Below are 16,348 nucleotides of genomic sequence, written 5' to 3' on the forward strand. Positions count from 1 at the left end.
TGGAGGTTCTAATATCATCATCGTATGCCATAAAGCAGGAGCAATGAGATCTGAATTTACATAGTATAGGCTCAATGCTATAAAGCTGCCCTGAAAGAGGGCAACCTTGTTGAATACCCCCTTAACCTTTATGGGAACATTGAGACCCCCACCTACTTTATTAATGCAAGTTGCTTCATACTAAAGCAATTGTATACATCAAATTGTGTCCAAAACCAAAAGCCTTAACTACAGTAGATAGTTTAACCATCATTAATTACTCACCCTGATTTTTTATTTAATTTAAAAAACAAAAAACAATGTTTACCCACATAAGCATGTAATAGCAGCATAAAAGTAAATAAAATTAAATGAAAGTGCATCACATACATACATTACATTTATTTGTTTGATCAAATGCACATAGGACAGGAGGGCACGAGTGCAGTCCAGTTCTGAAAGGAGTCGAAATTTGGCCCAACAAATCAGAGAGACACACAAATGAAGATTTAGACTGACATCATAGGCCCGGTTTCACAGACAGGGCTTAGACTAAACCAGGATTAGCAGATAGTTCAATTAGGATATTTAAGTAATTTTTATAAACATGCTTAGAAAAAAAACATTACTGGTGTGCGTCTTGAGACAAAACAAAGACACCGATATATTTTAAGATCAGTCAGTGCAAGTTTCTTTCAGTTCAAACAGCTCAGACTTACATTTTAGTCTAGGACTAGGCTTAAGCCGTGTCTGTGAAACTGGGCCATAATGTTTATTTTTCAAAAATAAAATTGCACCATAAAAAAAAAAAAAGAAAAAAAAAATCCCTGTAATCCTTTATCCCCAAGATTGGTTACAAGCCTCTGAATTTCATCATATACATATCAGAATCTGTAATATATTGCATTTTTTTTTCTCATTTTGAGTCTCTGAATAAGCTGTTTTCCCCTTTATATTCCCTTTATATATATCAGATTTCTATATTGGAAAGGTATCTAGAATCTAGAAAGGTGTCTATAAATTAGTTCTTGTCAGTTTTTGCTTTTTCCTAGTTGCAGTGAGGGTCCATTTTATGTTTTATGACTTAAGTGAGTAGACAATGCTTATAAGAGATGACCCTCTGAAAGAACTTAAATCATTACTTAACTTAAAGTGAACAAAGAGCAAAACATTTACAGCCACATTAATCTGCAATAGTTGTAAATAAGTGAGACAAGTTTTCTCACATATTTAACTAGTAGTCTGCAGATCTTGTTTCTTAATGTATGCTTGTTTTATTATGTATGGTAGCTCACGTACACCACAGCTTTAATTCTGCCTCCTTTATGAGGATGAAAATGTTTCACATAGAAGTACACCATTTATTTTTTAAATCCGCTTTCTCCTTTTCTAATTCTTTCACTTTCCATTTCAAATGATTCAGCTTTTCTGCTTGTTCTCTGGCTTCATCTTCATACTGCTTCTTCATCGCTTTTATTTTCTCTTCATAGTCCTTCTTCATTTTTTCTCTCTCTTTCTCTTCTCTTTCTTTTCTCTCATTCTCCTCTTTTTCTCTTCTCTTGATATTTTCTTCTCGCTGTTTTTTCAGATCTTCCAACTCTTTCTGCCATCTCTTTCTCTCTTCTTCTCGTCTGGCATCATCTTCTCCTTTTCTTCTCTCCCATTTGTCTTTCCTTTCTCGCTCCAGTTGTTCATAATGTGTTTTCATTTGAACTTTCTTTTCTTCATATTCTCTCTCTCTTTCTTCTCTCTCTCTTTTCTGATTCTGTTTCTCCTCCTCAATCTTCTGTTGTTCTTCTTTTCTCTCTCTTTCAGATTTCTCTCTCATTTTCTCCAGTTCTTCTTGTTTTTCTCTCAGTTGTTTCTCGTGCTTGTCTTTAATTTTTCTTTCTTCTTTCTCTCGTTCTTTCATCTTTCGTTTATTTTCATCCTCCCATTCTCTCTGCTGTTGTTTAATTTCCTCTTGAATCTCTTTTTTGTCATTTTCAGCCTCTGTTATTTTTCTTTCCCATCTCAATCTTTCTTTCTCTTCATCTTCATTCCTCCTTTTCTCCACCAAATCTCTCCTTTTAGTTTCTTCTTCTTGTTTCTTTTTTAATTCTTCCATGGCACATTCATTTTCATGTTTCATCTTTTCTTGATCTTGTCTGTATTTCTCTTCTCTCTTTCTATCTTCTTCTTCTCTTTCTTTTTGTTGTTTTTCAAACTGTAATCTCTGATTTTCAATCTCTCTCTTCAACTTTTCCATTTCTCTGTCATATTTAGCTCTTTTCTCTGTTTCCTCTTCTGATCGTTTTTGGTTTTCAATCTCTTTGTTTTTCATTTCTGTTTTCTCTTTTTCCTCAAACTCTTTTTTCAGTTTTTCCTCTTTTTGTCTGAACTCATTTTCTCTTTGTATTCTCTCCTCATCTGCTTTTCTTTTCTCTTCCTCAAGTCTTTTCTTGAGCTCTTCCATTTCTGTCTCATATTTGAGACTCAGTTTCTCATGTTTAGTCTGAATTTCTTTCTCTCTCTCTTTCATTATTTCCTCCATTCTCTTTTTAATGGACATCTCTGCCTCCTCAAACATGCTGTTAGTGAAGAATCTACCCTTATTATTATTTTTCACCTCCTCTATCATGTTTAACAGTTGAATTACTTGAGTTTTGTCTCGTTTTTCTTTGTTATTAAAAACCAGGAATCTGTTTTCACAATCTCTGATCAGTTTCTTCAGTTCTGCAGAATTACTTTCCTTCACATAATCATCTATAGATTTCCTCCCGAGATCATCTCCTCTAGTGAACAGAATGATGGTGAACTGAGCAGCTTTTGGACCAAAGATCTTTTTTATCAGATCCACAGTTTCTGTTTCTGCATTTGTGAATCGTCCCAAACTCAACACAATGACAAACACATGAGGTCCAGGTGATGACAGTGAAACACATTTCATTATTTCTTCCACCGATTGATCATTAGTCAGTGTTGTGTCAAAGAGTCCTGGAGTATCAACAACACCTACTGATCGACCTTCAACTTCACTGACTCCCTTCATGCAGACAGTCGTCACTGAATTTGTGCTTGGTTCACTCACAAACTCCTCTCTTCCCAGAAAAGTGTTTCCTGTTGCACTCTTTCCACTTCCTGTTCTCCCAATCAGCACGATCCTCACACACTCCAGATCATTTTGCTCATCTTCAGATCCTAAAACACATTTTAAATACATATTAAGGCCAGTACACCAAACTGATGACGAAGAACTATTCATTATCAATGCTGACAGTGGTGCAGTTGAACACACTGTAAAAACCAGCATGAACGCGCAACAAGCTGTGCGTTATGTGCCTGTGTGCGAGATAATGACAGATGACACTAGCCTGTATTCATCCTTTAAAAAAGGGAAGGTGAACTGGGTGTGCCCTTGAGGTTTCCTTGCTTTGGCACTTTTATTTTTCTTCTTGTGCACTGGTCTATAAAGTTGAACAACCAATCAGGGGTGTGTTTCCCATACAGCGACATAACTCCATGATTAACAACCATAGTATGATGCATTGTTGTGGAAACAAACTAACCAGTCACGACTGTTTCCTGAACACGGTCGCATCTCTGCCATTTGAACCACATTAGTTTAAAAATGTAGAGCCATTGTTAATGTCATCACACGTTGTGGTGGAGTTATAACTTCTGCTATTCAATTGATTAGAGATCTCTAAAATGCAGCTATATTGAACATGAAATCTTTTAAACTAAATTTACTGTTTTTTTGTTTTTTTTTTTGTTCCCTGTCATTTCACTTTATTTGATGGTTGATTCATTGTGGGTTCCCTCTTTCGTCACACTCTTGGGTTCCCTTAGGCATTTGTGAACAAGCGCACTATTCAAAACAGTGCTTACAGAGGACGCACAAAAACGTCTAGGTTACGTAGGTAACCCTCGTTCCCTGAAGAAGGGAATGGAGACATTACATTGGGATCTTGCTTGAGACCAATCATCTCCGAGCCTTATAGAAAAGGCCAATGAACATTGGCGAGTGATATTTGCGTGCCAAGCCACTCCCCCGTACATAGGGGTATATAAGGTGGCTGCACGCACACTCATTCAGACTTTCGCTAAGGAGCAGATCGAGCCGGCGTCAGCGCGACGCCAGGGGCGTGGCATGGGAATGTAATGCTGTCGAATCACTTCGACGTTACATTGGAAACTTAGACCAATGGAAAAGGCCACGACCCTGACGCCGCGTTACGCACAACGCCACGTGCAGGCAGGTCCTTTCAGACGTGACCGCAGGTGGCTATTGTAACGTAACCTTCCCAACGCCCTGAGGGCCAATAGAGGGGGCCCCACAGGGATGCCAGTTGTACTGAAGCAGAGGTTGGGGGGGCGGAGCACATGATATCTCTACATGTGGAATATAAATTAATTCAATATATCCATAAGTCTTTATGGATATACGAGGAAAACAGAGGCCACTGGAAAAAATACTGAACATATTGCCACAACCTGCGGGGCGAAGGAGACCCGGCAGGAGCACAGTCAGAACTACTCCGCATCTACCCCTGACTGCGGGGCATGGAGGACCAGGGTTCACCAAGGGGCTACATCCTGGGGAATAGCGCATGGATCCTCGTGGGAATGGCGCAGCAAACCGACACCAGCCGACCTCCCGCTCACCTGAAGTCCTTATGTTAGGACACGGGAGGAGACGACCTCTACGCGAAGGTTTATAAAACCTGGCGAAGGTATTTGGTGTCGCCCAGCCCGCAGCTCTGGAGATATCTGCTAGTGAGGCGCCATGAGCCAACGCATAGGGTGAGGAAACACTCAGTTTGTGGAGTGGGCATGAACACCTAAGGGGCATGGCAGTCCCTGATACATGATCATACATACCCTCATGACATACCCTCTGGAAGCCAGGGCCGTCAGGAGCGTTGTCTTAATTGACAAAAATCTCTGGCTCGACTGAGGTGAGTGGCTCGAATGGGGTGTCCCGCAGGCCCTGGAGGGCGACGGAGAGGTCCCATTTTTTGAGGGTATGAGGTGCGGTCTGGGAGGATTCATCCTCCTGGCACCTCTGAGGAGCCTCACGACCAGTGGGTGCTTACCTAGGGATGTTCCCTCTACTGCATCGTGATATACTGCGATAGCGGCAATACACACTTTGGAAGAAAAAAGGAAGGAAGGAAGGAAAGCACTACTGCAATCGTCATCTCTGTGGGTCCTCTGTTGCGAGAGGAACAATAGTCAGCAAACAGACCCCATCTCAGTGCGTAAGTCGGCCTGGTAGAGGGAGCTCGTCGGACTGAGTGATAATTTCTATCACGGCCTGTGGAAGGCCGGAGGGGTCCGCGGGTGCCACCCGTGCCGATGCAGGGAGGGGCTGCCGCGAGGGATGGTTACTAAAACCTAAGTCCGGGTGGGCCATTCTCGTGGCGCAACCAACAAGACTTACTCTTCTGCAGGGTGGGTGGACTGCCATGGAGCTAGCTGCACGGTTGAGTTTCCCTGCTTCATGCGAATGGCAAGTAGCAAAATCTGCTACGTTGGACTCCGTGGGAGCCGATGGTGGACAGGCTATAGTGCTCGTCGTACATGGCATCTCAACCTGTGGTAGGCCACAGGGTGACTAGTCGGCAAAAACTGCGGGAAAACGCCAGTCCGGAGTAAGCCGAGATGCCATGCCCATCACGGGACTAGTTTGTGCTGAAGCGGTCTCACATGAAACAAGCTTAGCGGCAGTGCGACTTGAGCTGTCGTGTGACCCAGGAGCCTCTGAATTTTGAGAGGGACCGCTATGTTGTGCCTGATAACGCGCGCTCTTGGTAGTAAGGCGTGAGGACCGAGTCGGCTCCCAACCGAGGAAATAGATCCTCCGCCCTTTTTTTTTTTTGGCAAAGTTTACTCTTTCCTCGGTTGGCCTGAAGGACCAGATGGCAGGGGTGCCAAAGCACCGGGTCCCCGGATTCGCACAACGGAACTCGCAAGTGGACTGCAAGGCACCAGTCGCTGAGACGGTTGGAAACGCGAATCCCTGTCTGCCGAAGAGGGGACAGGGGAGCTCCCGTGGCCTAAAGAAGGCGGGGGAGAGGGGACTGGCCAAATGGAAGCACCTCGCACTGAAGCGCTCGACCCCCGAGACGCCGGATAGGTGTGTGCCGGGGAAAATCGAGACGCGGCAGCGGGTGCCCTTCAGGCAGATGGCTGCAACCCACGCCTGGAGACAGAAGCATACTTGTATGCACTTCGTCGTGAGCGTCTGTGCTGACAGCCTAAGAAGGGACCGGGACAGAGCTCCATCCAGGAGGGGTGTTAACCCACCACTCTTTCTGGGCAATTGAAGTAGGGACTGTAAGACCCTGACCTCATCCCGGCTGGAGGGACAGGCTGGGTCACGTCCTTCGCCAGTAGGATCGCGACCTCCGCAGGCAGGACAGAGGCACGCATGCCCGAATGAAGAAAAATATAAAGGGTACCTCTGAGCCTGGGCGGACGCCTGGAGCTGAAACGCAAAGCCGGGCCGTACCGTCTGTATTAACCACTGTAGTGGTATCAAGGGAGCGTTGACCAATGTGACCGTGGTGGGGCAGCCTAGGGGGAGACGGGGAAGGAGACTGAACCCAGAAGGATATACGTCCTGGAGTAGAGTCTAACTGCACTAAGCAGCGCCTACCTTCTTCCCTGGTTCCCACACTGGCGACAGAGGGCTCCGAGTCCAGTTCCGAGGAGTGTAAGTGGTGCTCAGGAAGGGAACTCGAGGCCGAGGTCCCAGAGGTGAAAACTAGCTCTTTTTGTAAAGTATACAGTGGCTCCCGGACCTCCACCGGGAGCGGGACATCGATGTCATCATCCCCTGAAGAGCAGTCTCTATCCCCTCTGGGTTGCCCGCCCCAGGGACGTTTCGCAGCTTTCTTGCGGGTGTTTCGGGCCGGTCCCTGAGCCATGGGCGGCGCCGATTTCTTACGGCTAGCTCTGTGTTTTGTTTTTTGTTTTTACTCGGGGACGGGCAGGCGGAGGCTGAGCCACCGGCGGCGGGATGGAAGCTTTGCGGCGGGGCAGGCTGCGCCTCCGTCTGCCTTTGTACTGCCGAGAACTGCTGGGCAAAGTCCTCGACGGTGTCGCCGAATAGGCCACTCTGGGAGATGGGAGCGTCGAGAGAGTGTTGCCTTGTCGCCGTCTGCCATCTAGGCAGAGTGGGCCATAGGTGTCGCTCCTGGGCCACAACCGTGGACATCGACTGACCAAGGGCCCGCGCTGCGACCCTCGCGGAGTTCCTGCATAGCACCCTGATCAGGACCACCCTTGTGCAGCTGTTTAAATGCCTAGGCTTGATAGACCTACAGGGTCGCCACAGCATGCACGGCCGAGGCAGCCTGGCCATCGGCGTGAAGAGCACAGCCCGCAAGGGCAGACGAGCGCCCACACGCCCCAGACGGGAGATGCGGCCGACCCCGCCAGGTGGCAGCGCCGCGTGGGCAAAGGTGCACCACCACGGCATGCTCGACCCGCAGGATCTACCCACATCCCCTGACCGCTCCGCCATCAAGGGTGGCGAGGGGAGAGGAGCTGGTAAAAATATATATATATTTTTTTTTTTTTTGAAAATGGAGCCCGCCACGTTTTTAACCAGCTCCTCGTGCGTCTCCGGGAATACTGGCACCGGGGGAGGGTGTGGCGGTGCCACCGGTGCCGACCCCAGGAACCAGTCATCCAGCCTCGAGGGATCGACCCGAGGTCCAAAAGGGACCCCAGGGCCGATCCCCCTGGCGGCTCGGAGGAGCAAAGTCGAGAGTTCGGCGTCAATCTCCGACGGGGCAGCGACCACGGAGGGGCGCCGCGCGGCCAGGATGCGTCCTCACCCTCAGACTCTCCCTCTGATGCTGCGACAGACATCTCTTCCTCCTGTGGAGCACCAAAGGAGACGCCCAGCCCGGAGTGCGGGGAGGCGTACTGCTCTGGAAACTCGACAGGGCTGCGCTGATGGGTAGAAGTCTGCAGGGCTTTTGAAGCCGGCGATACGTTCTGCACATGACTCTTAAATCCCCCTCGTATCTTTTTATTTTATTTTATTTTATTTTATTTTATTTTATTTTATTTTATTTTATTTTATTTATTTATTTTGCCATGGGGGCTGAAAAACATTGACGGTTTAACAGCCGTCTCGCGAACGAGTGTGCGTGCAGCCACCTTATATACCCATATGTACGGGGGAGTGGCTTGGCACGCAAATACCACTCGCCAATGTTCATTGGCTTTTCTATAAGGCTCGGAGATGATTGGTCTCAAGCGAGATCCCAATGTAACGTTGAAGTGATTCGACTGAGGGGGAACACATGCATTTATATTTAGATTGAATAGTAGATATAGATTGCATTTTACCTTGCTTATTGTACCCAAGAGCAGAAGTTAGAGCTGTAGTTCCAACCATGGAAGTTTGTGACGTTGTTTGCGAATGTTCGTTTGAACTATAGTAGCGACGGAACTTGCTAAGGAAACGCATCCCTGAATGATGGTTTTTCCTCACAGTTTCAATGTGCTCAACTGTCTGAACTAAAGTTGACAAGTGAAAGAAACCCCAAAAACTAGCCCAACATTGGCCGAGGACTGACTATTGCTTGGCAGGATAAGCGCAAGTAATTACCATTTTGAATAGCCGCTATACCCAAAATCTCTGTTCACTGTGTAAACAATGAGTGTCGTATTCATGCAACAGATCGCTTCCGGCGTTTGCATAACGTTATACTACACCAGAGCGCTAGACGTGTAACGAGCCGGATGATGAGCTTGTGCTCAGGAGAGATGGACGTGGCTGTGTATTAAAGGTAAAAAAATAAAAAAATACTGTTCAGTTTCTCACAAAAAATGATTATTTCGTGTCTTAGGACATCAATGTATCGTCACGAGTCGCAGGGTGCAATTCGGATTTGTCTGTGCATGTTTTTGTTTACTTTTAAAGGTTTGGTGCCCATCTACTGCCATGATATGGCTGGCAGACTGCACCGGTTTGAGTTAAAAATCTTCGTTTGTGTTCTGCTGAGGAAATAAAGTCACCTACATCTTGGATGCCCTGGGAGTAAGCACATAAGCACATCAAATTTTCATTTTTGGGTGAACTATAATCTTAGTTTGGTCTTTTTTTTTTTCCCAAGGCTAATCTATCATCACATCTCTTCATCAAACTTTTCCACAACACACATGCAAGGAACTCTCTTTTCCGTCGCTCTGACTATGTCACCTTCTTCGTTGCTCTGATTGGTTGTAGCGCTATCCTATTGCATGGAGAGGGAGTTTGAAAGACAAGCGTTTATCCCACCCCTCCGGTTGAGCCCTGTCTATGGAGAGTGCCCAGACCCTACATTTATGTGGGTTTGGCTTGTCAGGCTAGGAAATACTCATAATGGGTCCTAAATTGAGAGTAAAACTCACTCACCTTCTGACTGAATCTTCTGCTTTAATTCTTTGATTTCATCTTCCAGTTTCTTCAGTTCTTTCTTGTGTTGTTCTTCCAGTTCATTTCTGACTCTGTTCTCTTGAGCTCTCGCATACATATGAGCTGAATAGGGTTCAGTCTTCATGTTCTCTATATAATCCAGCAGTTCTGGGATCTGTCTGGAGTTTTCAGGTTCCTTTAAACCTATCAATCTGTACTGATCTCCACAATGGCTGATTAAACTCTGAGAATCTGTGTTAGATTTGACTAAATCAGTCGCATGACCTTCAACAGAGAGACTAGTGGTAAAGAGCAGAACAAAATGCTCTCTGGAGTCAAATATCTCCTGGATCTTCTCTACTTCTGCTTTGTCTTCATCAGTCTGTTGACTATCAGGAATAACAAGGAGGAAAGCATGAACTCCAGGAGGACAGAGAGATAAACAGCGGAGAGTCTGATGCATCACTTCCTCCTCTGAGAGACGAATCAGAGCTGGAAGCTCCACCAGATTGATCTGACGTCCATGAAGCTCCACGTCTGATCTTCTGTCTGTGTGCTGCAGGATCAGCTCTGATATGGAGGAATTTAATGTATCATCACGTCCACACACAACCAGATTCAGCACTGACACTGAAAAATGTAGCAAAATATATATATATTAGACAGACACCCGTTTAAGAGGAAGATTCTTTGAATTAGCAGGCTGTTTGACTTACTGCTAGGACGAATGCCATCTGGACTTTGCGCTCTCTTGTTCACTGTATAAAATGCTATATAAATAAAGATGATTTGACTTTAAACAGTCTGTTTTATACGCCTGTGGCATGATTTGATGCTATACATCAGTTTCCAAACAATAAACAAAGATAGAAGCATTTTGAAAAGTATAGCCATGAAATATTTCACACTGTATTATATATTATTTTAAATATTTTGTTATTTAATGCAATTATAAACAGTAAATATACATAAAAGTGCAATAACAGCTCAATTATCTTTTGAAGTGTGCTGTATTTAAGGCAACAAAACAGACTTACAAGGGTTTGGGATCTGTGGTAAACTGGTGTTTCTTTCTTCCTTTTCTTTATGGCTCTTATAAATGTTTCCATCCTCTGAGATATCAGAATTTACAGATCCGCTGTCTTCTGTTTTCTCTGATAAGCCAATCTTTGGTGTTTCTTTCACTGTCTCACAATATTTTCTCTTCATTGTATTCGTTACTCTTTTGAAACTTTGAGAGCGGATTGTTTTTTTATTCTTAACCTTATCCTTAACCTGAAGATGTCCTCCTCCACACTCTGCAGTTAACTGCTGAATGAATGTATTCACTTTCACAGATGCCCCTTTAGCTCTGTGTGTGTGTTCATCAATGGTGATCACTATGGTGTGTTTAATGGCATCTTCACTGAATTTTTTCAGCACATGTTTCACTCTTCTCAAGTCGTCCTCAGTGAAGTCTTTGTGCTGCAGTACGAGTATGAAGACATGCGGTCCTGGATCAGACAGATTGACACACTCTCTCACTGTCTGTGTGATCTGATGATCTGAGATGTTGGTCTGGAGCAGCTGAGGACTGTTGATGATGATCACGTTTCTGTCCTTCAGTCTTCCTGTGACTCTCTCTACAACATCTGGAGGAGCTTCACTGTCAAACGCTGATCGTCCTAATATGAAGTTTCCCACATGACTGTTTTCAGACACTCTCGACCCCAAGGAAGAACAATCCTCACTGCAAACAGTCAAATCAGACATTCAGTAAAAAATGGAAAAACAGCAGGCCTAGAGTAAAGAAATAAACAGACATCCATGAATGCAGTATAGTCAATATTTGAAGGGAATCAAAACCTTTCATCAATGTTGTCTTAAAACCAAAACAATACCCCTTGGAAGAGCCATTTCAGTTATTTATTGATATTAATGTGTGAAATCTCATTTAATTTATGTTAAATGAGAAAGTAGAGATTACAAATTGTAGAAAATATTTTATTGGATTAAACAGTAATTAAAAGTAATAAACATTTAACATTTAACGACCAAACAAACTATGGAGCATAAAAGATGATAATTTGAGAAATTTACTTTTTGTTTATACAATGACCAGAGCAGCTTTGTTACCAACAGTCTTCACATTTTTTATTTATTTTTTTATGTTTCACAAAAGAAAGTTAAATAAATGATGACTTAACTGATTTTTTTTTGCACCAAAATGTTTGATTTCTACTTATTATTTTTAATTTTTAGATTTTTTAGTTTGTTTGTTTGTTTTATGAAATGATACTCTAAATAAGAAACTAAAGCTGCCAGTAGGTGGCGATAAATGCCTTTATGATGCATTCAAATGGCTGATTTTTGATTCAGCACTTTGAATTACCATTGTGTATGAAATGTGCTATATAAATAAACTTGCCTTGCCTTGCCTTGCCTTGATTCATTCAGGAAATAAATAAATGTCTTCTATTGTTCAAAACACAAATACATTCAGAAATTAAACACGCTATGGCTGTGAAGGTAATATGTTCTCTGCAAAATTGTGCAAAAACACAAAAGACAAAAAGCAAAAGACACGCCATGTAAGCGGCCACTTAAAATAGTTTAATCACATTATTTTTCATAACTAATTAAGTTAACCCGTTAAACTGACAGCCATAGTGAAAAGTAATTGTTTTAATTGAGGGATTGCTAAATACTTGGATTTTAATAATTTAAAATGTTTCCTATAAATATTGAAAATGATGCTGATGTAATTTCTGCCAAACTTGTTGATTGGAGCAACATTTTTTTTTTTTTCTTTCTTTTTTTTTTTTTTACCATTTAACATTTCCAGTTAAGTTTTTGTTGTTATTAAACTTTCTGAAAAGAAATGACTGGACTTTGGGATGCTTTTCAAGTTCAAAAAGAAGCAATGTACATCAAAATCGGACAGATTGCCATTACACCCATTCTTGTCTTAGGACACACTGCAAAAAAGGCTTTTCTTACTTGTTTCTTACTCGTCTTGTTTCCAGCCAAAATATCTTATAAAAAGTAAAAACAACATATTTTGGCTGGAAACATTTTTGTTTTTATTTTGGAAGTAAGAAAATCATTTTTTTGGCAGTGCAAATTTAATGAACGTTTTTTAACCCACTTTAAATGTTGACTGTACATGTTTAAATATTATGAATACCTCGATTTTGTAAATGTTTTAATGTTTTTTTTTTTTTTGTCTCTTTTGTCTACTACCTAGTTCTTTTTAATTAAATTGAGCAAAATCCCTGAAGCTCATGCCTGAGATATATATATATATATATATATATATATATATATATGGAGGCAGGTGCCCTAGTTGTGTGCGTAGTTGCAACACCCTGCATATGTAGCCACTGTTAGCAATGAACATTGCCTTTCAATTGTGAAGTTGTTTATTATTGGACTTGCACGATTAAAACATGGTGTCAGAAGTGGAATCCCACACCTCTATTCAAAAGTTACAAGTCTCTAAAATAGCTATCATAGTTTTAGCAACAATGACATCCAGAGTTTTTTTATTTATTTATTTTTTTAGTACCAAGGGGGCGTTTTCATTCACAAGGTAAACACACTCCAGTCTGACAAACAAATGGCTTTATACATTTATAGCAAAATCTAAGCTCAGGCAGTTTTAGCTTAAAATGAAAATTAATATTATCAATAATTATGGTGTTATAAGCACACTGCATGTCTTACTATTCGCATTGTAAGCTTCAGAGTGAATAGTTATACATCACTATCGTCAATGCAGTTCATAGTTACAATAAAATAAAATAAAAATAATAAAATATATATATATTCTGACTTCATCTAGAATTTATTTTAGAAAGTTTGAACAAGTAGTCAGTGTTCTACCACTTTACCCCCTTGATTCGAAGAACACTTTCCCTGTCTTCACTAATCCCACATTTGAACAAGATATTACTTTCACTTTGTCTTATAACCATGTATAGTCAAGATAATTATATTATAAATAAATACTTTACCATTGTTGTCTGCCATATTCATATGTTTACTCTGTATTATTCATGTAGCCTATAGTCTGAAAAAAGACAAAAAATGTAAACGAAATAAAGACATTGGAAATAAAACTCAACTGCACACGAAAATGACAGAGATATCGACAAGCAAATCTAAGTAGCTAAAGTAACTCCACAGAAATATAATTTAGCTAATGCTTACACAATATTAGCTGCTTAGGATTAGATTAGAATAAACTTTAAACAACAATATAGATTTTTTTTTTCTTTAGATCTTACCTGAACTAAACGCCATTTTCTCACCAACGCCTTGAAATCAAAGGTCAGATTTATTGAAATGAAAGAGTAATGTATAAACTCATCTGCGTCACACTGTGAAGACTCTAAACACATCAGATTTTATGAGCTATAAAAGAAAGATAATGAAAGGAAGAGTTTAGAAAACTGTAGTGAACACTGTAAATGAGTCATTCCTGGTATCCAGTAACATAATTTGGCTTCATAATACTTGAGACATAGAAAAGTTACATGTTTTTTTTTTCTTGTTTTTAGCATTCTATCAAAACAGTGACATGTTTAACTATTAGAAATACATATGGGTACATTACAAATATGGAAAATAGAAATATAGAAATGTCCAATATAAATATCTGTCTAGTTTTTGACTTTTCTGTGCATCCAGATGCATAATAAGGCTGAACTTGAATCTGAGCATGTTGGTGTTTTAGTCCTGTTTCCTATTTTAAGAATTTATTGACGCTATTAAAAAGGACGTGTTAAATACAATGTGTGTGTCACAGTAGGAGACTCGGGAGACAGACGTTCGGATCCAAATGCAGGCTTTATTTAGAAGGCGTAGTAAACAGACAGGGTCAATCACCGGCAAACAACAACAACGAGGATAATCCAAAGAGTAGTCAAACACAGGCAGAAGGTCGGGGCTGGCAGCGAGAATCACCCCCCCCCCCCCCAGGAGCGGCTTCCAGACGCTCTAACCACCTAATACAACCTGGAGGGTGGTGGAGCAGAGGCGGAACAGGGGGAGGGTTGGAGGGCCAGGTCCATGTAGGGGTACTGGAACTACGGACTGAGGCGGAGCCGACGGAGGGAGAAGCCATGGTGGAGGAAGGGTTGGCTCCTGCATGGGGCCGACCAACGGAGGTGGAGCCGGTGGAGCCCGAGAGTCGACAGTCCTAGGTGACCCCGAGGATCCGGAGGGCCAAGGCGGAACCCATGGCTCTGGCGACCCCGGCGGAGATGGAGGTCCGGAGGTACGCAGCGGAGCCGGAGTGACAGAGAATCGAGGCTGTGCCCACGGGAGGGAGGAGGTCCACAGAGCCGGCACGACGGAGTGACGAGGCGCAGCCGGAGGAGTAGAGTCCAGAGGCGAAGGTGGGGCGATGACTGACCGGGGCGGAGCTGGAGAGACGATGGAGCCCGGAGAAGCTGGTGGGCCGACGGCCGACAACGGAGACGAGGGAGCACAGAGCCGGGGTGGAGCCGCAGGGTCGGAGGGCTGAGGTGGAGTCCAGGACTCTGAGACAGGAGGTGATGGTGAGGGATCCTTCAGGCAGGACACTGATGGAGACTGGCAGTCCCACTGCAAGTCCTCTGCACCGAAGGTGGGATGTGGGTGAGCAGAGGGACTGTCAGGAGACAGAGATGGCGGAACTGGAGCAGCAGGGAGGGTGGGTGGAAACTACACAGTCCATATATGACCTCCGTGGCCAGAACCGGGCAGACAGGAATCTCAGGACGGCTGGACGGAACCAGCGGAGGCTCTGGAAGGCTGGGCTGAACCAGCGGAGGCTCTGGAAGGCTGGGCTGAACCAGCGGAGGCTCTGGAAGACTGGGCTGAACCAGCGGAGGCTCTGGAAGGCCGGGCTGAACCAGCGGAGACTCTGGGAGGCCGGGCGGAACCAGCGGAGACTCTGGGAGAGCAGCCATCTTGTGCAATGGCTCTGGAAGGGTGACCATCTTGAGAGCAGACTCTGGAAGGGCAGCCATTTTGCGAACAGACTCTAGAAGGGAGGCCATCTTGTGAACAGACTCTAGAAGGGAGGCCATCTTGCTTGCCGACTCTGGCGTAGCAGCCATCTTGCTTGCAGATTCTGGCGTGGCAGCCATCTTGCTTGCAGACTCTGGCGTGGCAGCCATCTTGCTGAGTGACTCAGAGCTGGCGGCCATCTTGTGAACAGGCTCTGGACTAGCAGACATCTTATGCTGTGGCTTTGAGCTGGAACTTACTGTGGGAAGATGGTCCTCCTCCACAATTCCCACAGTAAAAGGAGAGCCACACAACAAAAGAGCAAGATCCATATAATATTGTAAAGTCCAGCCCCGTTCAAACATGGGCATGAGGGAAGCCAATGGCTCTAAGAGTCCTCCACGGAAGAAAATCATTAGGCATTGATCATCCATAGAAGACAGATTTGCCAATTCAATGAAGGCCATAGCATAATCCTTAATTGTCTGCTCACCCTGCTTGAGAAGCATGATCTGTACTGTGGGATTCATGCTGGAACCAGATGACACCATAAAGCCGCTGGATCCTTGTGTCGGTGAAGTCTTCTGTAACACTGGGGGACTCGGGAGACAGACGTTCGGATCCAAATGCAGGCTTTATTTAGAAGGTGTGGTACACAGACAGGGTCAATCACCGGCAAACAACAATAACGAGGATAATCCAAAGAGTAGTCAAACACAGGCAGAAGGTCGGGGCTGGCAGCGAGAATCAAAACACGGGGAGGAGTCCAGGAATCAAAACACAGGGAAAACAAACTCGGGAAGAAACGCTCGGAAATAAAGACCATACGGAACAATAAGACTTCGCCCGGTGTGTGTGTCAGTGGCTTAAATGCATGAGAGACAATGTGAAACAGATGTGTGCAGCAATCAGTGCAGTGGGAAACGAGGAGCAGGTGTGTGCAGTGGCTTATGGGGAATGAAGTCCAGAATGTGTTGTGCAAGAGCTCATGAT

The 16,348-nt window shown here is 43.7% G+C and overlaps 1 protein-coding gene across 1 annotated transcript; it reads right to left on the reverse strand.

The window, feature by feature from the left end:
- Positions 1-1,321: 1,321 nt before the first annotated feature.
- Positions 1,322-11,131, reverse strand: LOC141333719 (GTPase IMAP family member 8-like). The gene is made up of 3 exons (XM_073838868.1): positions 10,441-11,131; positions 9,380-10,003; positions 1,322-3,159 (listed from the first exon to the last, which is right to left on the reverse strand). The coding sequence occupies exons 1-3, from the start codon at positions 11,129-11,131 to the stop codon at positions 1,322-1,324; spliced, it is 3,153 nt and encodes a 1,050-aa protein (XP_073694969.1).
- Between the last annotated feature and the right edge of the window lie 5,217 nt (positions 11,132-16,348).

This window comes from Garra rufa, chromosome 1, assembly GCF_049309525.1.
Source record: "Garra rufa chromosome 1, GarRuf1.0, whole genome shotgun sequence".
Classification (NCBI taxonomy): domain Eukaryota; kingdom Metazoa; phylum Chordata; class Actinopteri; order Cypriniformes; family Cyprinidae; genus Garra; species Garra rufa.

Bases quoted from the DNA above. Each gene is read 5' to 3' on its own strand.
- LOC141333719 (XM_073838868.1), bottom strand. From the start codon at position 11,131: ATGTCTGATTTGACTGTTTGCAGTGAGGATTGTTCTTCCTTGGGGTCG. The intron at 10,004-10,440 runs GTTTACCACAGA...TTTCAGTGTCAG, and splicing joins AAAGGAAGAAAGAAACACCA to TGCTGAATCTGGTTGTGTGT. The intron at 3,160-9,379 runs GTGAGTGAGTTT...AATGTGTTTTAG, and splicing joins GCAGAAGATTCAGTCAGAAG to GATCTGAAGATGAGCAAAAT.